The 22759-nt window shown below is 39.6% G+C and overlaps 2 protein-coding genes across 11 annotated transcripts; one reads left to right on the top strand and one right to left on the bottom strand.

Annotated features, from left to right (window-relative positions):
* The first annotated feature begins 4123 nt into the window (after positions 1 to 4123).
* On the top strand, positions 4124 to 20944 carry LOC111260525 (uncharacterized). Of its 2 annotated transcripts, XR_002680385.2 has the most exons (7): positions 4124 to 4345; positions 5312 to 5461; positions 6213 to 6420; positions 8505 to 8649; positions 9446 to 9730; positions 16094 to 16323; positions 20793 to 20944. XR_002680385.2 is itself a non-coding variant. In XM_022833355.2 (6 exons), exons 1-6 carry the CDS (start codon positions 4283 to 4285, stop codon positions 11356 to 11358), a joined length of 942 nt encoding a protein of 313 aa, XP_022689090.1. In that variant the 5' UTR covers positions 4131 to 4282; the 3' UTR covers positions 11359 to 12598. The 2 variants fall into 2 exon arrangements, 1 of the variants encoding a protein (XP_022689090.1); XM_022833355.2 differs by lacking the exons at positions 16094 to 16323; positions 20793 to 20944 and adding an exon at positions 11268 to 12598 and having other exon boundaries at positions 4131 to 4345.
* Positions 10350 to 21346, bottom strand: Nagk (N-acetylglucosamine kinase). Of its 9 annotated transcripts, none has more exons than XR_002680383.2 (5): positions 20697 to 20824; positions 16874 to 17194; positions 14805 to 15001; positions 12717 to 14304; positions 10350 to 12553 (listed from the first exon to the last, which is right to left on the bottom strand). XR_002680383.2 is itself a non-coding variant. In XM_022833354.1 (4 exons), exons 2-4 carry the CDS (start codon positions 17166 to 17168, stop codon positions 13771 to 13773), a joined length of 1026 nt encoding a protein of 341 aa, XP_022689089.1. In that variant the 5' UTR covers positions 17169 to 17194; positions 21257 to 21346; the 3' UTR covers positions 10350 to 13770. The 9 variants fall into 9 exon arrangements, 6 of the variants coding, with proteins under 6 accessions (XP_022689089.1, XP_022689088.1, XP_022689086.1 ...); XR_002680382.2 differs by having other exon boundaries at positions 10350 to 12887; positions 13698 to 14304; XR_002680384.2 differs by having other exon boundaries at positions 13698 to 14304.
* Positions 21347 to 22759: the final 1413 nt, after the last annotated feature.

Here is a 22759-nt window from a genome sequence, read left to right as displayed (position 1 = left end):
ATTATTACAAAAATTGAGTCACCGTAGCAGAGTACTGATTGCCTTACAGACGTGTACTTGTCTATAAAAACAAGTTAAATGATTTGATGACTTTCAAATCAAATATCTATCCAGCGATAAATTTTTCGATAAAACAATTGGTCTATATTCGGGTATAGGTACTGGCTACCAATTACGTTCATCACCTACCGAGAAATCAATATGCATATCGTCGAAAGTATGACCTGCAAATGGCCTTAGGTACAGTTAAAGTCAAAGTTCTTTCGCAGCAATTGTGCAATACAATATGGCTAAGCAAACAGGGAGCCTACCCTTGTAGATAGTTGTAAATAACACATTGGTATCTAGAGGCAAACTGCTACATATCTGTGGCTTGGCTTATACGTCAAACTCAATTGATTCATTTGTTTTGCAGATGTACATATTACCACTAGTTTCAATTGATCTGCCTGTACTCATGCTCTGTGTGAAGTTAACAACCTCCACTTATTGAAAGCTCAAGTACCTGATATAGTTTTACAGGAGTATTTGCAGGGCCTGAAAAAACATCCCGTCATCCATACGCATTTCTCGTTTCCCATTATAGACGCGTGAAGCAGATATGTACTTTTTGTGGCGCGGTTATTAGTAGCGACCGAAGGTATATGTGGTCGGCGAATGCAGACCTAGGCAAAAGAATATACGAATAAGCAGATCTTTTTAGCTGAGTATGTTCCATGCCCCGTCAGCATCGATAGAAGGAACCAACCGTAGTTGGAATACAGTGATGTACAGATCCCAATTTCTTGTGAACATACTTAATAGATTCAAGTCACTTAAGCCGATCCCGTCTCTCGAATAACCGTATCGCATTTTCTATCTATCCATACTATCAACAGTCTGAGTCTGCAGTGAGTGAGTGAGATGGATCAGAGAGCTGATTTAAACACTAACTAGTTGGAGTGCTATTCGTTAACTAGGACCGATAACGATGCTCGGTCGTCTGCCAAAATCCCAGCTGAATTGGGAACATGCTATCCCAGGACTCCTGCGTGCGTTTCAGATATTTCAGCACAATTGGAACTATGTTGCGACGGAGACTAACTTTACGTTCTTATTCGCTATACTTTGGTGGTACGTTTCGCCATTCGCTATCCCGCCCATAACCAACCTATTGACGGTGTTCATCTTGACATCGCACAGGTACAGAGGGGCAGCCGCAGCGTTGGCGACGACGCCACTCCGCAAGATCGCATTCTACTCGGCGTTTGGAATAGTGACGTTTAAACGATCAGCCGATGTCTTCTACTTCGGCACAAGTTTTTTGTACAAGTGCATCATCCTCGAATCGAAAATGGGCCCGCGCAGGTTTATCTTTGTCACCATGTTGCTCATGATTACGACTGGCGTGACAAAGTACATCTGTGAGCACACAGACCTAATGTGTATCGCAGGCGGACCGTTCGTGACGCTCATGGCGCTCAAAATTATCACCCACCGCTGGGCGTATGCGGAGCAGCCGATTCGGTTTCCGTATTTGCTGTCCATAATTGCACGCAGGCTCCCATATTTGGAATACCTCATTATTCCTCTGCTTTGCGGTGAGACCTACGACGTGTGCCTCGGGATTATCGTCGGTCTAGCAATATCGCAACTGCGTTTAACGGAAAATCGCAGCCTGATCGGCCTTCTTGGCAAAGTGGTCACCTTGCCCTATACGAGAGTACTATTGCCCGCTCCTCGTAGGGTTGGTCAGGTCGTATTATATTTCCTACCGCGTGTGTCGGCATGTCTATTGGTGGGAGCTAGTATCACGCAGTACTTCTGCCATATTTTTCCGGAAGGAATTAATTTATTCTGTGCAATCCCTTCGGGACAGATTTATCTATTGCTGGTTCCGTCATTCGGCGCTGTCAATCTAACCCACCTGATATACATCTGCAGCACGGCGTACATCGTCATGTACCAAATGCAGAAGATCTTCGTAAAACAGTACATTATGGTCATTTATTGCGTGTTTCTACAGGTCGTAACAAATCTTCTTTTTATAGTGTGCACAAATTTAGCATACCGTTGTCCGCCGTTTTCTAACGAGTGTGTGCCTCCTGGAACCGAGATTGTCGGTATATCGTCAACGCTACTAGCTATCCAGGTATTCGCTGGAATAATGCGACATAAAGCAGAATGGCGGAATTATGCGTTGACCGCTCTCCGCGCGTGTGGAGAGGTCGTACTGATCTATGCGTTTCTGCCTGAAGCCGATGCTAGGCTGCATCTTGTAGGGGCTGGTGCCGGGTTTGCGCTCGCATGTACCCACCAACGTCCGCCACCGTTCATCAAACAGCAAGCCCGTCCTAGCGATATTATGATTGAGCGACCCCATTCGAGAATCAGTACGAAGATCACGGGTAGGAAAGATTCCCTGTCACTTGTGACCACTGAAACCGAACGCGACGACCCATCGATCGGCCGAAGGAGAAGTCGCCTCAGAATTACCACTCGAAAAGGAAAAACACCTCCAGTCCGAGTATCGAAGGCGCCTGTAGTTCATGTTTGTCCAACCACTCCCGAGCCAGCCATACCGGTCGTGCCGCCTAAGGTCATCCTCATTTTGGGTAATAATCCACCGATGTATGTGCCGGTTATGCAACAGGGTCAGCAATCCCCTATGGCACGGTCGTCGACAGCACAGATGCCAAACTATCCTCAAAATTCCTCGTCATCAAACTACCCCCAAAATCTCTCGCCCCCACGTTATCCCGCAGGAAGTCCCGGACCAGTACTCCCGACTGGCGCGCCTCCAGCGCGAGCATCACCTCCGCCTCAACCACGATCCGCTCGCCCAGCGCGGCCCCGTTCACCTCGCTAACGGCGAATGAAGTGGACTGGTAAAATTTAAGTTGCCGAACTGTGTGCTCGTTAATTCGCGACTTAATCAAAACCAGGGCCGCAAAACATGACATTGAATGCGCCCGCACAGATTCAAAACTAACGAATGAAATATGGGCTAATGATAAATAGAAAACGTTATGAAATTTGGTTATTACAATGTACCCAGATGGTTGTTGATAAAGCGAACTACTTAGTTTTGGTTATATCGAGATCAGTGAGAGCTCTTTCTCCAGGGTCTCAATTGATTGGCGTATTTTTTGATTGGTACTTGCGACATTTGCATCACATCTGAGCAATTCCGAATGATCTATTATTACATGCATGGACTCGCCTTGCGCGGATTCGAGTGGACGCTTGATGTTGTGCCCTGCTTTTTGCGGTAGTTCAGTAATGCGTTAAAGTGTTGGGCTGCTGGAAGCTTATTAATTCCCCGTATTCCCCGTTCATAAAATATCAACGACATGCATGCTTTATTTTCAATACGGCGGAAATCGAGGCGCTAAGTATCTTCAAACTAATCGGTTATAAAAATGTCTGAAAGGTAAACGTAGCCATCAAAGGAATACGACCAAGACAGAAATATAGTTACAAAACAAAGCAACAAACACATACGTCATGACGAAAGTAAGTACAGTAAAAATCAATAGCTACGTTAAAAAAGAGATAGAACGTCTATTGATCCGACGACCAACTGTTGACTCATTGAGCTACAAATTTATAACCTAAAAACATTTGAAGCTATAATGCCTGTTAAAATCTAGAAATTCTAGAAGAGCTACAAGATCTACGAGAAAACTATCTTAGAGCTTTTCTAAGACCTTTCAGGGAAGTAAATTTGTTTGCTAAAAGAACCACTTTGAAACGTTATGCTTTGATAGGACTATGATGTGGCTAAATCGCCAATGCTGTCTGTGTTATACACAATTCATTCATATGATTGCTTTTATAATCATAATCCAACCAAGCTATCGCAGTAGATTTTTTCAGATCACGAAAAAATTAGCAACGGATGTATATTCACGCACAGTTTTCCTATACACTAAAGAAGTAAGGCTTTTTGGGCCAATTTATATATGTATATATGTCGAGTTTACGTAAGCACCCTACTTTAGTATGTGCTTCCTATGCATGTATCGTGCCAATTTCATTCGGTCCGATGCCTCTCGCAGTCAGCAGCTTGTTTCGTCTCCCGCTCGTCAATGACTCTCGTCACGCGCTATTCTGTACGTAAAGTGCTTGGTCAATGTTGCTTGAACAACGTTCGCTTTGTTTCGAATAACAGAGGACCTTAAGTCGTCAGCGAGATTATTCTTACTTTGTTTAGTTGTATTTATTGACTGCACTTCGTCCGGTTTTGCGTAGCACCGCTGGCGCCACCGTGTCCCCGACATTTTCCAATCGTACAGCAAAGATGTTCCGCCAAGAGGCGTACGCTGTAACCGATGACCGCAGCGCTAAGCTACGCAGTAGCCCTGTGAGTACATTCGAGAACTTCTGCGTATGATTTCATCCATGGATACGCTCACAGTTCTTGCCTCTGCATAAGACAGCCATCAAGTAGGAGCCTCAAGCTCACGGAGTTTTGCCTCTAAAGAAGCGCAAATTTTTAAGTACCTAGTGCTCATAAATATGTAGTCATTTTGTTTACGGCATGTGTTGAACTATAGGTTCCTGTATGATCTCAACTGACAAAGTCCGTGTAACATGCTCTAGTTAAGTTGAAAGATCGATTACAAGTAATTCTAAACTCGCCCTGTTGTAACGACAGTTGTAAATACGAACATTTGTAAGGATCGAAAGGAGTCGCAGAAAACAAACGGTACAGAGGCTATACGAGTATCGAAATCCGTGTCGGAACCGTATTTTTATGCTTAGTTTAGAAATGAGAAAAATCGAATCAGTATTTAGTCAGCCTGATAGCAAGGATTTTTATGATAACCAGAGCAGGTCATCTTTGTAGCGTTTAGGATTTGATCAGCAGACACTACAAACAGTTATCTAATAGACCTCTCCAGTCAGGCCTTTTATACACAGATTGTCAGACTGGTATGAGAAAATTTCATTATTTTTTTTTTTAGAAAAAAAGCACTTTAGAGTTCACAGCGGAAATCGCATTGGCGGCCAGATAGCGATTAAAAGAGTTTCATACCTATTTGAATCTAGTGTTGAACGCCGTATGAATAAGCTAACATTTGGATTTTCTCCTACATAAATGACGTTCATTATATTTCCCATTGAGACAAACTAACATTCACACTTATATTTATGCAAGAGAAAACTTCTGTAAAGAAACTATACTTTGGGTGGATAATTAAAGTGATCCGATTAATTATAATGAAAAAAGGTTGATACAAGCGGCAATTTTTCACAAATTTTACTAAAATCATAATGATATTTTGCCGTAAAAAATGCTCAACCTCGAATTTCCTTATCATCATAGGATTACTGGAAGTTTCGTCTTCAATTGTCACTGGTTACCACCATACTGATTCTTCACCTATTCGTCGGAGTCACCATTCTATATGAGGTGTGGCAAGCGACATCCGCTAACCATCGAAGACCCACTGGAGGCGCGGTTCTCGGATCCATAGTCAGTACTTGATTTGACATGTCGTCCTTTTTAGCACCACGAGTTGCAAGGGCAGGTCTCCTTTTATGTCATTCTATTATAATGTTTTACGCAATCTCGTTAACGGTGAACGCGATTGTAATGACACTTATGCACGCGTCGATATATTAGCGAAGCCGGTTGTTAAGGCCGTAAAGACATATTTGTGGCCTGCAGTAATGCATGTAAACAGAAGCTTCTACAGAGGTCTGCTGTGGACGGTCTGTGCACACCGAAAAAATTGATATACAGTATGGATATAACATAATTTAGGTGAACTTTTTCTTATGTGTGATATACCGTAACGGGCAGTAGCCCTTCTGTTTATTCGGAGTATTGACGCTGAGAGCTTTAAACGACATGAAGAACTTCGCATTGCTATTTGAATTCGGAAGACACGTTTATTTTTGATCGAAGAGGAAACTCCATAAAAAAAAAAACATAAAACCCAGTTGCTGGTAATTAATTGTAACATTTGTATGCATAACTGCACGGTTCTCCAAGAAAAAATCATGCATGTCAGAGCACGAGTTAGGATGAGTAACAATACTTTATTATGGCCAGAAATTGATTAAGGAATCGCATTTCGATAAACTAGTTTATGAAACATGGTCATCGAATGTGTTTAGGAATTTAAATCTGATCTTTTCGCTTGCCTTTACAACGATATAGCGGTATAGAACATGAATGGATAGAAGAGTATTTTTCTGATATATCTCTACATTTATTACAGGATGTACTAGTCTTCTTGGCGTTTCTTGCACGCCTATTTGTACGACAGGGATTGTACCAGCGTTATATTTTTCGATTGGGCCTCGTATGGTGCTCGTGCAGCGTTCATCTATGTGCACTGGTTATAGTTTTAATTTATACGATTACCAAAGATGGATGGGATAAATTTGAACAACAAATGCTACATACGGCGACAAAGCGTGATATAGGTAGGCGCTTTCAGCATGTACATACTGCCCACTGTAGTGTTCCCTTATGAAATCGATCTGTACGTAGAAATGCATATGATGAAATTTTATGATCTTAGACCATACATTCATATTCTACAGTTGTCTCCTAGTTAATTGTTTGAGCTCTTTTTATGTTTGCCTGAAAAAAATAGCCTTCATGCACGGTAAACGTCGTTTCGATACAACTTTCAATAATTACTGACGGTTGATGACGGTAGTACGCTTTTCGACAATTACATGTTGGTACTATCAAATGTACGCGTGTATAGTGTACGCGTTGTTGTATGTTAGTGTACTTATGAGCCGAATATCTTCGCAATAACCTATTTTATGAAGATAGCAAAAATTATTATATTATAGATATATGATAGATTATTACAGCCTGAACAGGGAGGTATTTCGATCTGTTGTATATATAAAGCGTTCGGACTAAATTAATCTCACTTGTTTATTCCGGAAGTTTCCTTTGAGTAATCTGCAAACTACGTGTCGTTAGTAGACAAAATTTAGAAAATATTTCATTTTTAGCTACAAGTTACAGCTAACCGAAGTTAGTAGAGAATAATAAGTTTAGGAGAAGAGATATCGTTTAATGCACAAGATCAACGTTTATTGACTAAGTTTCTGTTTCCGGGAAACATGAGCGCTGGTAGAATTCGTCGGAGATAGGCGACAACACTGGGTAAAGAAGCCTTACGTGAGACAAAAGAGCCTGGCACAATCAATTCAACTAGAAGGTTGAAGGCTATTAAGAAGGTGATTGTTTTATGGAACTTAGAACGGCTATTCTCACGAAATTTTCTGAGCGAAACCGAATATTAACAATACGCTCCCCGGCTTAACTAACCCAACCACGTATTATAAAACTTTAATGAAAGTACTGAAAAAGTGTAAAAAAAATATTACTTATAAACTGACACCCAAGAACAGACGGTGCAGTGTATTCTAGGAAGAACTACTATTAGCAAAAAGTCCACTTGGAGCATATCATCATCATAGACTCAAACTCAGCAGACGTAAAAGAAGCAGCCACTCTGTGCTTAAAATAGTGTGCTATTATTTGTGCCAAAAACAAACAAACATACAAAGGCTCAGCTAGGCCAAAAGGTAGAGGTTTGTGTAAAAACGTCTAAGACGAGCAGTTGTTGAAGCTTCTCCGATTGGCTCAACAAGCTCTCTTTCTAAAAGTAGCTGCGGATTTTTTCATCGAAAATATGATTTCAAAACCCGCTGCGTATATTCCGTCTTGGTTCGTGGAATTATCTTCCGAATACCTTCGAAACTGGCAATAACAAAAAAAATTGTGGGTTTTGTTCAGCCCAAATATCGTATCCCTGTGGAGTAGTTATTCACTCGGTTTGTCTGTATTTCCCGAAGTGTAGTTTGCAAAAATTACAAGAGCACAGCTCGTCAGCGCTATAGAGGCGCAGCCATTGGCTAGTTAATTTTTTTCTAAGTGTTATTATTTTCGGAATCTTAACGAACACACACGGCAAAATAATTTTCTATAACCCAGGATATATATAGAACTCGGTATTTTTGAAATAGAATTATTTGCACCTGGATAAAGGTCCTAATTTTGAATCTGCGCGAAATTCAGTCACTTTTCTTCATCACACACAGATTTGCAACCTATAAGTTTGCATGATACCTTTGCATATGTATATTACTGAATGATGTCATTGAATCATTCAATGTGAACTCAAATCAAAGTCTAGGAGTTTAGGTACGCTTTACAAAAAAAAAAAAAAAAGATTTTTAAATTTTAACGTTTACCTTGAACAAATAACTTTCTCGGCTTAATTTTCGTACAAAAATTGCGCTTATTCAAGAAACGAGCCCTTTATTTTAATCAAGTAGCTTCTGTTTTATTACGCCTGGAATAGTAAGATAATATATCCTAAGGACGTGCTGTAGTCGTGTAACGTCCTGCCACAAGGTTGTGACGCCTGAGCGCTGAAATGTCACTGATTGGTTGCATGTCACTCCTATGGCTAACAGGCCCAGTGGTAACAGGTGCCTAGCCCTGGTATTCCAAATATAATAACCAGTTCTATTCGCAGCGGCTACAACAATCGTCATCCTATCGGGGTTTACGATGCTCTTGGGATTCTCTGCAGTCGTAGGTTACATGTGCCAACGCAAGGAGATCAATGATTTTAAGCCGAACAAAAGTGTCCGTACTTCGCCAGTTTTAAAAACACAAAGGTTGGTTAATTTGTAAAAGTCGCTACGTACGTTTATGTAGAGTAATGGATGAACAATATTTTGTTACTATTCATATCAGATCAACTAGCGTTTAGACTTGGGTTTTAGTCGCTGTTACTTAGAAAATAAATGATTCAAATTTTACGCATAGAATTGGGCTGATTTTGCCTCATGCATGAAACGTCGCTTTTTCTCAACCTTCATATGTTCCTAAGCTTAGCAGTTAGTTCTGTGCTACAAGTGTTCTTCTACGTATAGTTCGGTGCTAAAAAGGCATCCTTTACTTGTCTGTTATTATTCCCAATACATAACGATAAATAAAAGTAAAGAGCACGCATTTGCGACCACGTACTATATATATATATATATATATATATATATTAGGCCTCGTAAACTGATATTGTTTTATATGCTTGACTTCTCAGAATTGTATCTAAACAAAAAAAGGTATTACAACGGAATGTCTTGCTCGTGCTAGAAGTTTCCTGAAAGTTACGTTTATCTAATGAAATCATTATCCACCGCCATTACAGCTTCAATTAGACACTTAAACCTTTAATTAGTCATTCTTAATATACTCCTTCCTTAGTCCACAAATAAGCTTTAATAGGGGCCGATTTCTTGCATAATACTGGACCCTCCGGCAACGTTTTTCGCGGGCGTCGACGATCCATACCGTTAACGAGTTCGTCAATGATTCACACCCCAAAGTTTCGTTAATTTTAGGACTAATGTATGATTGTACCGGCACTACCATAGTTTCGTATTCGTTATTTTTGTTTATTATTGTTCGCAGCTATAAAACCCCTTACCCGTACGCGAATTTTCGGTTGCACGAGCTCCAGAAGATTGGCAGTACATCAGCGTACTCACCGTACGAGGATATTGTGAAGCCAATCGGCTCATGTGGCGGCAAAGCCCTTGGACTCATCTCACCTGCCCCATCACACGAGTTCGTCCATACCATCGGACAATATCATCAGACAATACCATCGGCTGATCGTAGCCGCTCTCTAAGGCCACTCAAATGTAGCGCCAGCAATTATGCAAAATCCCCGCTGGCTAGATCCGTTATACAAGAGTAAGTATTGTTTACGTGCGGACAACGGTTCCTACCATTGCACATTTCATATGACTTCAAAGCCTATGTGGTTATAATCAACCGACCAGTTCATCTTTCCGGATTCCTTAACGTAGCTTTGTAGACTTAGCTCCGATTACTTCATTGGCTTTAGCTCGAAAAAAACAGCTGAAAATCAAGTAATCACCTATAACATATGAGAAGTTTATATGAAATGTTCAATATGGGCTTTTATGAAAAGTCAATATGAAAACTTGTTGGTCACCGTAGACTGTAACCGATGAGACCTTCTTCAAATATACGTTATATCTTTTTTTTTAATAGATTTAATATGGAATTATGAGAAAGCCGCGGATTTACAGTCCTAGTTATGTAGAGCTAGATAAGCAAGATCTTAGGCCATTAAGTGCTAGTCTACAGCATCTGCTTCAAGTTCAAGCACAGATAAATAAGGCTTCTTCAAATTACGCGTTTGATAATCATGACACAACTTCGTAGCCCTACCTTACAACGTCCTCTTAGGAATTACACGTCCATTTAGGAATTCCACTCGTCATTTACTTGAATTAGTATCTATTATGATTACCAATAAGGAATCTTAATCTCAAAAACTACAGTGTTTTACTAGAATTTTAATAAGGAATTAATTTATTATGCATTTGACGTTATTATTTATGACTTTGTTAAATTGTTTTTAGCAGGTTATCTAATTTGTCCTCATAGAAATGTTCGCATCCTGTATGTGGAATCTTTTTCTTTATTGGGAGCCATTGTTTACTCCACGCAGCTAAATTATACCTAAAACCTTGTCGATTCCTTTGTGTCTCTCAAGCATCATTCAATAATAGGACACTACAATCGTATCAGGGTCTTACTTGAACGGAAATCTCGGAGCCACCTATTTTCTTCTATTTCGCATTAAGATAAATATATCAATTGTCATTATTTGTAGCCAGCGGGAACTTTACTCAGGTTGCTGTGCTTTGTTCGTTGCCGTATGTAATACCGAGAGGCTATCAAAAGCCGTGCCTACTTGTCCTCTATGCGTAGTTGATGAAGCACTAACTTTTAACTAAATCTTATTAAACGAATACACTTGACGATCATCACATAAATGTAGCCATATTTCTATGGTAGGCCATTTGCGTGATCCATCTTTTCTGTCCAACATGTTTATTGTATATTTAGGAAATCGCTTCTACGCTGTCCTATCAGGCATATAGTCCATATCCATGGATGTTTGAATGGATCTTGCACCAGAGCAAAAGTCGAAATCGATCAAATGTCAAAAGTGCAGTCCCGTCCATTTTAAGACATTTACTCGTCGAATTTTAATTTAGAATAAAATTTAACGCAGCACATAACCATTCATCGACGATAGGGAGCTTTACGTTCTACATGCTAACATATAGAACATAAAGCTTTTATTATATTAAAACATAATATAATTGTGGAGAAATAAATCGGACTGAAACATTTAAAAAACCTCCATTAGCTTTTAAGCAAGCACTTGATTTATCATTCATGATGATTTCAGGCTGAAAGATACGATAACACAATCTGAGTATGACATCGAATATTCTAAAATGTCATTTGCCGATGCTTCACTGGGACCCCCAGAGATTTGATATACGCAACTGCAGATTTGAAATAGTGCTGTTGATCTATCACGGTTCTCTACGCTCTGACCCCGATGTACAGACATCGCATCGCCGGTACTGTAGGACGTGGGAAAGATGACAAAAAGAACGGCGAAGAACATTTATAGTAGCCCAAGCAACGCTTCGTCAAGCAGTATCATGCGTTGAGGACAAGCTTCACTTTTTACGGAAGGAGTCGGGATTGATTGATTGATTGTATCTTCTAGGAAATCTACTACAAACGCACTCAACCGATTGTGTTTTATAGTAGGTAAAAATGAGGTGTTATTGTTACTTCGTACCCTCGTATTTGTACCTCGAGTGACCCAGACGGCATAAAGGAGACCTACGTTTTGAAGCGATATCGTCCCCGATAAATGTATATATATTCATCATGACGCTAGTGCAATTATTGTTATTATCAAGCCAATTGGTGGGACTAAATAGTCGGGCATTAGTGGTAGCTAAAGATAAATCGTGTTCTAAAAATATCCAGTGGCACTTATATTAGGAACAATTTACTTGCTGTCAACTGTAGTACGCTTGTTTAAGTGTTTTTAAACTTAGCGTTTATCAAGCCCAAGTGCTAACGAAAATCAAGAACACAAAATTTGGCCTCATGTAAGTTAATCAATATTTTGGCTTGGGGTAAGCTTTCCGTCTTGTTTTGGAAAAGCTTAATGAAATGTAAGATATTAAAATGTCACTATACTACCATAGTTCTATTACAAAATTAATTGTTTTTTGTCGAGATACTTCTACTCCTAACGGTGATCAACAAACAGTTGGGCGCAAGCTGCCGCTAGCCGATGTGGGAATCCGTGTGATTGGCAATGCCGCTTATGAATGAATCTATCATTATACGTATTGCTTCCATAAAAGTGGTGATGATGGAACCGCAAGCACGAAAAGCTACCCGGAGTATCTAGTTGAGCTCGACAGATATTTAAAAAATGGCGCACTCACGATATGCTTGGCATGTTTACGTGGGGGATGTTGAAGACTCATTTTTGTCACTTTGTTTCCCGCTATGTTAAGGTATTTGCATTAATGGTCATGACACGCATGACGTCATCAGCAAAGTTTTCAACAAATCCAGCTGCTTCATGATCTGTTCGCATAACATTGCATAAAGCGGACGTAAGTAGAGTTCGCATAGATCTTGCCGGGGCAAATACTGAAACTGCACAGATGATGCAATAAAGAAATAACGATGCTTTTAGAAGTAGTTTAAATCTTCTTTATGATAGTAATAATTTCATTCGGTAATAAATGTAAGCAAACAAGTACCAGCTACTACTATACAACGCATCCACTTTGACTTTTTTTTGTTGGTCAAACGTTACCTTGATCTTCTTGCTCCGTTGCTTCCTGATCTCCATAAAACTTCCAGATTACTTGATTTGATACATGGCATTATAATTACGAAGATCAGATACGTAATCGTAATGAAACAGCGGAACAGACTGTGCTTCAAGCAGGTCATGCTGGCCATACCGCACACTATAATAGGTAACCTGTTTTCAGAAAACAAAATGACTACTGTATATGTATCTTGTCGTGGCCCAAAACTCTCGTAATATGCAACGGCGGAGAGCCCCATTCAAATGGTTGTATTTCTTGGAGCTTTATTGAGAGTATGATAACTAGGGGTATAAGGTAACGTGGACAATTTCGAAACTTCATATAGCTATCGAATTAGTGGGCGCTTCATATCTAGATTTCGATCTCACGAAATTGAACTTTATCCGTATCTAATTGGCATTAACTATGAATTATAGGGACATCTAAATCGACTATCGCCTAATTTTTTACCTATATTTTTACGTGTGCGCTGAATGTTGCGCTTACACATAGAAACCTCTGTCGTATACTGCTTCAAGTATCAGCTCTGCATGTCGCTGTGGGTTGGTCGTATATTATTGATTAATTTCGATTCTGATGTGAATTGGCGTTCTAAAACATTTGACGAGTGTAATTAAATAAAGAAACAACATTGATTTCATTTCCAAAAAGACAAGTGAATTCTTCTTTAAAAAAAGGTATCCTAACTTGAGTAACATGAAGTGTATACCTTCTTTATTTAAATCTACGACCAGGTCTTCGACCAAATGGAAGCTTCAAAGCATTCGCATACAATGATGCATGCGTATATCTAATTTTCCGTGCCTATATAAACCCAAAATCCCGGGTGGAATAATAATAGCAGCACAAGATCAACGTTCGGATATATACAAATTGATGCACATATATAGATACCCCTAATAATATATTAGACAAAAAGAGGGCCTGATCTAGCTTTAGACATTAATCACGTAATGACTGACCTATGACCCAGTCCGAAGGACAGAGCTGAGCCTTTGAACGTGACTCAGCATTCGGCTAGGCTTTGCATTCCGTTCATGCATCTTGAACCCTAGTCGGCGCACGATGGTTGTATATAGTTCGATAGTTGTTCGCGAAGTTTATGTGAATATTGTGTCCGGCAGCGGTTGCTCCATGATACGCAGCTCCAATGGTCGAATCGACAGTTGGTCGGTAACAAGTAAACTCATCAAATAAGTCATGAAGTGCGTCACAAAATCCATTCCGGATGAGATCCCACGAGCGGAAGACGGATCCTACACAAATGATTGGCAGTCCTCCTTTTCTGATAAAGAAGTCCCTGAAAATCTTTGCTCTTACGGCCTTTACGCATTCAGCCAAATCGACGCCTAAAGAATGGAAAAGAGCTTTACACAATGCGTCACCAGATCTTGCCAAGTCGGCCACCTTCTCAGCAAGTCCTGCCACGTACGATTTCTTGAAGTGAATGTAAAAAATAGGCAGCAGCTCTGAATTGCTTGAGATTTTGAAGTAATCGTACACAAGTTTACGTAGGGGTTCTATGTCGTAAGGACTCCTCCGCAAATTGTCATCATGATCGATAATTGTCTGTAAATAATAAAAATACATGTGCTTCGTAAGTTATAATATTGGTTTAATTAAAATGCCAGAGAAAAAGTTAACTACTTTTTCGTAATAAGAGATTATACAAAATTCATATTATTCAGTCTCTAATCTCAGTATTTTAACAATAATCTGGCCGAGCTTACTCCATTAGACCCTTCGTAGATCGTAAGGGCTTACATTAACCTTTATTTAAATGTAAATAAATGTGCAATGTATACATCGTACAATCAAATTATGATTCTTGTCTCTTGTATTGCTTATTATAAAAGCAGCTTCACGTGACTACGTCCACTTTCGAACCATAAAACTTCTATTTTTATCGAACCGAATCAGTGTTAACCTAGCAGGTCCATATTAAATAGCGACGGGCGTTGGTTTACTGCGACATGCTGTCAGGGAACATATTTTAAATTGCAGTGGGTGATAGAAGCAGTACAAAAGCAAGTTGGACTCTTCATTGAACACTGCCTTTTGGCGTTTACCTTGATACCCCGGTGAGCGATCATATATCCAGAGCCTTCGTCACCTAAAAGATGTCCCCAGCCACCGCAGCGAGCTTGGCTGCCATCAGGGTTGAGAAGGAAGCAATTGGACCCTGTGCCGGATATGAGAACTAATGCGCCATCCGGAACGCAGGTTTTGATTGAGCCAATCACATCGGATGCAACAGTAACTGACTCTAAAATTGACACATGAAATGAGGCTATTTAAGAGGCGACGATTCATTGCAGGGCCGACACAAGGTCTAATTCTCACGGAAAAAAGGCCTTTTATGAAATGCATACACGAAACTTCAAGGGTCAACGAAAAGGATTTTGCAAAATTCTGAAAATAAATTTATTATTTTATAAGCTACAAAAAGCATTCGAATCGTCTTAATGAACCGTGTGGCTAACGATTGTAACATTAGTTTCGTAGAATCATGCAAATCGTTTCCTCAGTGTACGTCAAACCCGCACAGAGTCGACAAACTACCAAGGAAACCTATATATAATCTGTTTTTTTCTATCGCAGAGCCCACCCACAACCGTGTGCGAGGCTTAAAGAATTGCCCCATTGAATAGTCACAAAGCGGTGTGACGTAACTATTTACAAGTACAGTACTATTTAGAGTAGAGCTTTGAAGAGTTTCTACACAAACGAATGACGCTTTCGGTATCAGGTGGTGGATAGAATCGGTGTAGTTAAGCTGTCTTGCCAGGAGAAGATCTAAGTTCAATGAAAGGCTACAGTTAGCTCTAACTAGCCAATAGGCATTTATATCGATTAAAAATTATACACAAAGAAGAAGATTAATGAACGTGTTTGTTAAAGTTACCCTAACAATGATGGTACATCGCTGTAGAATAGCATTGACATGGTAAATGCTATAATTCTACCATTCGTTTGCGGTGTACCAATGATATGAAAGAATAAAGCACAAATTTAATTTATTTTTGATAACTGATCGTCTTTCGAAGCAACGCAACGTAGAGTATTTTCAGTCGGGCGAATTTTATCCTATTGAGCCAATTTCGTAAATGCGTATTCTTTGCTTCGAGCAGGCACTCGCGAAAAAACTCGTCCAGAACGGACGATATATAGCTTGACCACAGATTTAGAATAGTGACTGTTTTACTTACTTGTCCTTCTGGTAACGTCATGTTTTTGTTTGATACAATGATGGTCGAGTTAGGACATGGGTGAAATTTTGTTTGATACCTGCATGTGAAATAATGAGTAATGTGCATCCCTGATGGATAAGCGAAATGATGTAATGATAATTCTTTAGGAATTGTGCGTGGAAACGAGGCTATGGAGAGCAGATGACGAGAAGCTTTGTGAAAATGCTATCACTGCCGATGCACCTTAACGGGCGACACTGCGAGTGACGTGGAATAGCTCGCTTAGGACGGCGACACGAAAGGTCAAGCAAAAAAGAAGCATAAACTTTAGTGTTGATCATGGCAGCTACCGTCACACGTCATAGCAGGGCCATTTTGTCGATCTCACAGTTATCTGGTAGGTATCGACACGTAGGTTTTGTTTTTTGAAGTAGCCATTACTGAGCTAGAACGGTTTATACTTGACCGCTGAATATAATTGAACTGAGTTCGCACATTTCTATTAGCATAAACTTGAACTCTATCAAGTTAGAGGAGGATATTGCACGTTCCGATAATTCCACGTCAACCAGTTTAGATATTGCAACCCAAATATGGCATTAAAGCATCCTTTCAAAAGCGTATTATACCCGTTAATATATATGCAAATCAGGGAACAGTCTGCAAGTAAGGTTATAATTGTCCATTGTTGCTTTAGCTATTTCTAGACGGCGCAAACTTTTTTTACGGAACAGACTACAATATCTATTGAGCAAATTTCTTTTGCTCTTTAAAATCGGATTGGAATCTACGATATTCAGGCATGCTCAAGAAAGAATCAGGGCCTTGTGTCTAGTTAGCGCGCAGCTCGCTCGTCATTGATAACATGACCATTATCGATTTGTTTGGAGAGCTCCAGCCTTGCGCTATGCATTAAAATGAAAGCTTAGTCGAACAAGTTAACTTACCAGCAATTTCTGGATATGTTTCAAGAAACTTCTTCTCAAATCTGCGATTCGCCGATTCGTCTTCACAGCCGCTCATACACAATCCAATACTGGCGATTGTTGTATGTAGCTCAATGGCCGAGCCTTTTTTCAACTCGTTGATATGATCTATGATTCTTTTGAAAACAACATCGATCCCATCCAGGAGATAGTTTAGTGACAGGCCGCTTGCTTTCGCTAATACAGTGCCGTTCTCCTGGACTAAAATAGACTTAGAACACGAAGCTCCACCCTCGATTCCAACGAAGATCTTCATAGCTCCTCTTGTGCTAAACGTTCACGCTTAAATAATAGGAGAAACAAAGTAGATCGGTTAGTCCAGTCAGGCAGTAACATGACATGGGGGAACGATGGTTTGGCGACTTCTAATCATAATTCATATTCAACTGAGATCAAACGATGCAACGGCTCGCTCAATTCGTAACTTTTAATTGGTGGCAACTGGACGACTCTCAAACACACTAAGATGGGGCTGTGGACAGCCATTTAAACAGAGACGGATTACTGCCAAAGCTCGAGACCAGGTTTAGTCGCCACCACGAGACGAGCATTAGGCAATAGGATCATATAGATAGAACTCCCCCCTGCCACAACATCCGGATCATTCCACTTAATTCCTACCCGCTTTTGCTGAGCTGTTAGCATATACAAGAGAAAAAAAGAAAAGGCTCGTTAACTTCTATGACGAATTTTTGTCTTTTGCTAAAATTGCAATTCAAAAGCAAGCAATGTTCGATGAAGAGTTCGATGTTCAGCAATTTGTAGGGGTCACAGGCGATGCTACTTCCTCTTTAGTTCAGTCAACGAACGGATCGCGCACTCTGTTAATGCTAATAATAAACAAATGTAGAAACGTTATCCCGTACGTGTAAGTTAGTAAGTGCTTAAACGCAGCTCCCATCGAAATTTAAATTTTATTGGCGGAAACAATGCTAGAGTTAATAGCAGGAAATATTTCACCGGCTCTGACGTTGTTGCAGCAGGTCTTCGTATTAGGTATGTTAACCCTGACGGAATAAGGCCTATTTTGCCAAACATGCCTATTCTAACGATACATTATTCACATCTTTCTAATAATTTCTAAAGTTTGTTTGTCATTATAAAAAGGACAATCGGTCGGTTTATTAAGCCGGATAGTTCTGGCCATTCACAACGGAATCGATAATTTTCGTAGCGTTGCAGAGTATACAAAAGCATCGGTTTGATGTGATGTAAAATCGTCACCCATTGCCAGTAAACAAAACTACTCGTGCTCTATTGGCAATCGTAATGAGTAATTCAAACCAAATACTCATCGCTTTTCTAGGAACTTGTCGAGTTATTCAACCATGCGGTTGCATAATTGAGTGACTCTGTTCGCAGCGTCGCAAGAGGTTTAAATATTGACGAAATGGCTCGCTAGGCTTAAAACTAATGCTACCGCAGCAATATCATCGTATTAGCAATATGAATGGTAAACGCCAAATTCCATAATATCATCATTCCATAGTGCCGGATACTAATCGTGTAGGTCTTGTTCGGATGTAGCTGTTTAAATGCGGGTGGCAAACGAAGCTTACACATAAATCCTAAAATCATGGAAATCTATGCAAACATTTTGGCACGTGTTCTTTCAAAGGCTACGCAAATCCTTTACCCCTACCACATCACCCGAAGGCAGCTTAGTTTCCAACATCGCTGAGTAGGACCTAATAATCATAGTAACCTAAACGGATACACGAAAATGATTCTAGAGTTGCTAGAAAGCCCAGTAGAAATGTTAAAAAGACAATGTAAACACATGTACAAGAAGACGTATACGAAGGTACCTTATCCTGTAAGCTGAGTCAGCGGACTCTTCGAACACAAGATAAATCTAAAAATAGCTCTTATCATAAGCTATACGTTGGGAAGGCTTTGAATAATTACATCAAATGCCTTGGCCAAAGGAGACTCGAGATTTGGCTCCATATACATGAAATAATGCACTTCCATCATTTTAGGCGTCACTGCTAACGGTATTATACCTTTCGTTTGTACGCTTTCTTTGCTAAATAGTGGTTTGATTCTGTCTAAAATCTAAACATTTCAATGGACGTACGATGAAGATTAACATATAACATGAAACGTCCAATCGTCCGTTTGCACACCACTGCGGTCGTCTTCGGGCCGCGCTGTGCTCATGTTCAGCAGCTTAATTCACAGCGGTCAAAATAGATATTCAAGGAGCAAACACAAGAGCTCCGATGGTGTAACTGGTATTATGCAAGGATCAAGATTTGCTGAATTTAAATTAAAGATCGATGCGCGCAGATTCCTTCTACTTCGTTTCTTCATATAAGGAGCATAGTCCCAAATTATTCTTGGATTTCGGCCTGAGTTGTTCATGACTTAGGTTGAGCACGATTGTTGAATTTGGTCGCTTAGTTGCCCTCGTTAAAGAAAAGAAAATTCTGCACATTATGTCATATAATACAGTGACTTGATACGACCAAAAAGGAAAATAGGACTTGCACGTAGAAGCAGCCGGATTTACTGTCGTAAGCCATTATTTTACTGTAGAATGTACGAAATTGAGAACCGTAGAGAATTTCGGGTGGGAGGGCTTCCAATGGATGCGGCAGCGTGAAACAGATTAAATAGTTTCAGTTGATTTTGGCTTTTTTTTTTCAATTGAAGAGCCACAACATATTTGGCTTCTTTATAATGTACTTCGATGTTGATTCACAATTGCAATGATTGAGACTTAACTTTTTGACACATGGGAAATCAAATTTATATTTGTTAAAGTCACTGAATTAGAAATTAACTTGGATAGTACTGATAAGGTGATAGTAACCTGAGGCAATACGAGAGAAAAACTTTTTACCTTTAGAGAACTCTTTGTCTGGAGTACCGGTTTTCTTGACATCGCTACGAAAATTCTAGGGTTCACACGACCAAAAAGAAGCAAAATGATGAGTACCTAAGGGTTCCCCAGAGGTTTTGGGCTTTTCCTTCAAAGTCGGACAGCCGTATACAAGTGGAAGTATTAGTTTACTGGCGTACCAAAAGCAATAAACAACGACAGCGGGTCAGCATCATCAGTGGCACCTCTTGCCAAAGATAGACCGACACATTATTCCCCAATTAAGGGACGTTTCCTATTTTATTATAAATGTCGATGTAACTTCGATTATGGCTTATCTCAGAGCTTAAGAGATATCTGACGGATCTGTCGCGTTGGAATGTTACTTCACTATCCAGTCACATGGTAATTACAATGATGATGACTACGATTATTAATATTATTGTTATTACAGCTCCAATTGTGCTTGTTATTAATGATATAAATGATCAATATATATTAAATGAAGGCATACGACTGGTAACGCCCAGCCCTTTTCAGCACTGATACAGAAAGTGTAAAATTATAGACGGTAAAAAAAACCGACTGCAAACCGAACATTGAAGACAAAAATCATGTTTTTGTCTTTGTCACGAAATAATCAAATTTATTTTTATATCTGATCAGGGACATTAAATACTGACTACACTATGCAAAACTGCACGTTTCAAATCTCGAACGTTTATTGGCCAGTTAGAATGGAAATCTAACATTTTTGTCAAGTGGATCTTTGGAGGCATGAGTTTTTGTGTTGAGTCATAAATGATCACTTCAGCAAAATTTTATACTGGGCATATAACCGAAAACGAAAGAATGAATTGTCCAGTTAAAATATAAAAATAAGCCTAATTTGAAAAAGTATTATATTTCTTTTACTTTGTGAAGACAGTAAATTTGGGTAGCAACATAGTTACTAACCATATGTTTTTTTAACGAGATGTTAACGTTATGTCAGCGTATGGCCACAAAAGCGTTTCAATTAACATTTCGTATCTTGCCTCGTGTGTATTGCAGGTAACGACTAACATGGACCAACTGAGCCCCTTCAATGTGCACCTGTACTCCCTTCGACAGTTTAATATTTAAAAAAATAACAAAGCCTGATTTATGTAGCTAGAGAAATATTACCACAGCATTATACTCAATAATATTAAGTGAAAGAGGTACGGCAAAACGGTCTCGATTCCTTATCGGCACAACCAACGTGCCGTAGTAGGACACAGCCTGGCAGATCTTGAGCGTGGAATTATTTATAGTCGCACACAACATCTGTTATATTGTAACATTTAATGACTTCGATCAGTCACTTTCCGATCTAAGGTGACACAAACGCATATAGTCCTTACACTAACATGAACTCACAAAAAGTCAGACAAAGTTATCGCAGCTCAGTGTCCAATACTGACTTTGAACAGGCTGTCTTTAGATCCGTTAACAGTCAGCTGGTGCAAATAGCTGTGCCATAATAAACAACATACTGTAGGAAAGAAATTGACGAACCACGGCCATTTGGCTAGCAACAGTACCAGGGTGTAAGCAAATAATCGTTACTACTGCAGCTGTTGAGAGAAAGCAGTGTGCATGATTGACACTTCCTTAGTTGTACAGCCAATAAATATCAGCAGCAGACAGCTTTTTGCTGACCAAAGATAAGGGCGACGGGCGATGCTCAGTGTCACACCAGAAGACCGTAAAAAAGTATCGCTTCAGTGTCCCTTATGCTGTCATGATCCAGAACACATCAAGCAACATCCATATGCGTGCTTCGACACAAAACATATCTGTAAGATTCCCTCTCTCCGTAAAAAGGAGAGGGCGGAGACAAGGAGGAGAAGCTTGAACAATAGTGCTCCAACCGCTAGCCATGTAAACAGCATAAACACTGCGATAGACAGGAAAGTGGCTCGAAGTATGCGCACAACAACTGATTTCAGTAGTTGAATTGAGAATTCATTAATAACATAGAGAGAATAGCGAGCTGCTTCGGAATCGTAGACACGAATAACGGATTATATGAAATTATAGACTAATGGTATATAACGCGAATTATTATTTTCGAAGTAATATAAACATTGTGATTAGATGTCATTAACCTGGGGCCGGCCACAAGTCTTGTAGGCTTTTCAAGTTCAGGCATTGATTTCTCTACAGGCACTTGAGGCGCGTTGCTTCGTTGTTGCCGAATAAAAATAAAACGATAGAGAAAGGAAAGGGCATATGAAACATGCATGTCAGTTCTTTTACAAAATTGAAAAAAAAAATACGAAAATGCAAGATATCTTGAAAGAAAGCAAACATTTTCGGGTCAGTAAGGAGGTTTAGAGGTTTTATTTATGTTTTTATTTATTAATGCACCAACAAGGATACACCTTAGCCTATGTCTATTATAGTTATTCACATGATTGTGCCATCTGCGTGGGGATAAAGCTGTTCGTTTTGACACCTACTTACTGTCATGCTTTCTTTCTCCTAGCAGTGACAAGAATCGTAAGTAATCAAATGTAAGATAAATATGTTTGACAGAAAAAATTTAGTATTAGTATCTACGTACGTTTAGCAAGAAGTGGAATCATAAAACCTTTTCAAGCCAAGCCAAGCCAAGTCAAGCCAAGCCACCATAGAGCAATATATTCAAACCGCAATATTCATAAGTGTATACATATACATTATTAGTTTTCTATGTGTATCATAGCATATTATCAACAAAAGAAGCCGTAACGATGTTACATAATTCTTTATGAGGCATAATTCAGACGTTTTCATCGTTGCACCTCCAGCTTTTGTGGATATGCGAATTCCATGTTGACGATAATATTGATTGAATCATGGCTCCAGGTACAACGTTCTGATACTACAGTAACTAAGGTAGAAACAGACCACAGTAAGTGGAAGTAAAAACGAAACGCAGTCTTCAAAGATAATGTCAGCGCTTACTATGAAATTATTATTGCTGCACGCAATAACCAGATACGAAATGAACT

Source organism: Varroa jacobsoni, unplaced genomic scaffold (genome assembly GCF_002532875.2).
Source record: "Varroa jacobsoni isolate VJ856 unplaced genomic scaffold, vjacob_1.0 scaffold_448, whole genome shotgun sequence".
Classification (NCBI taxonomy): Eukaryota; Metazoa; Arthropoda; class Arachnida; order Mesostigmata; family Varroidae; genus Varroa; species Varroa jacobsoni.
This window is presented reverse-complemented; position numbering and strand designations above follow the sequence as displayed.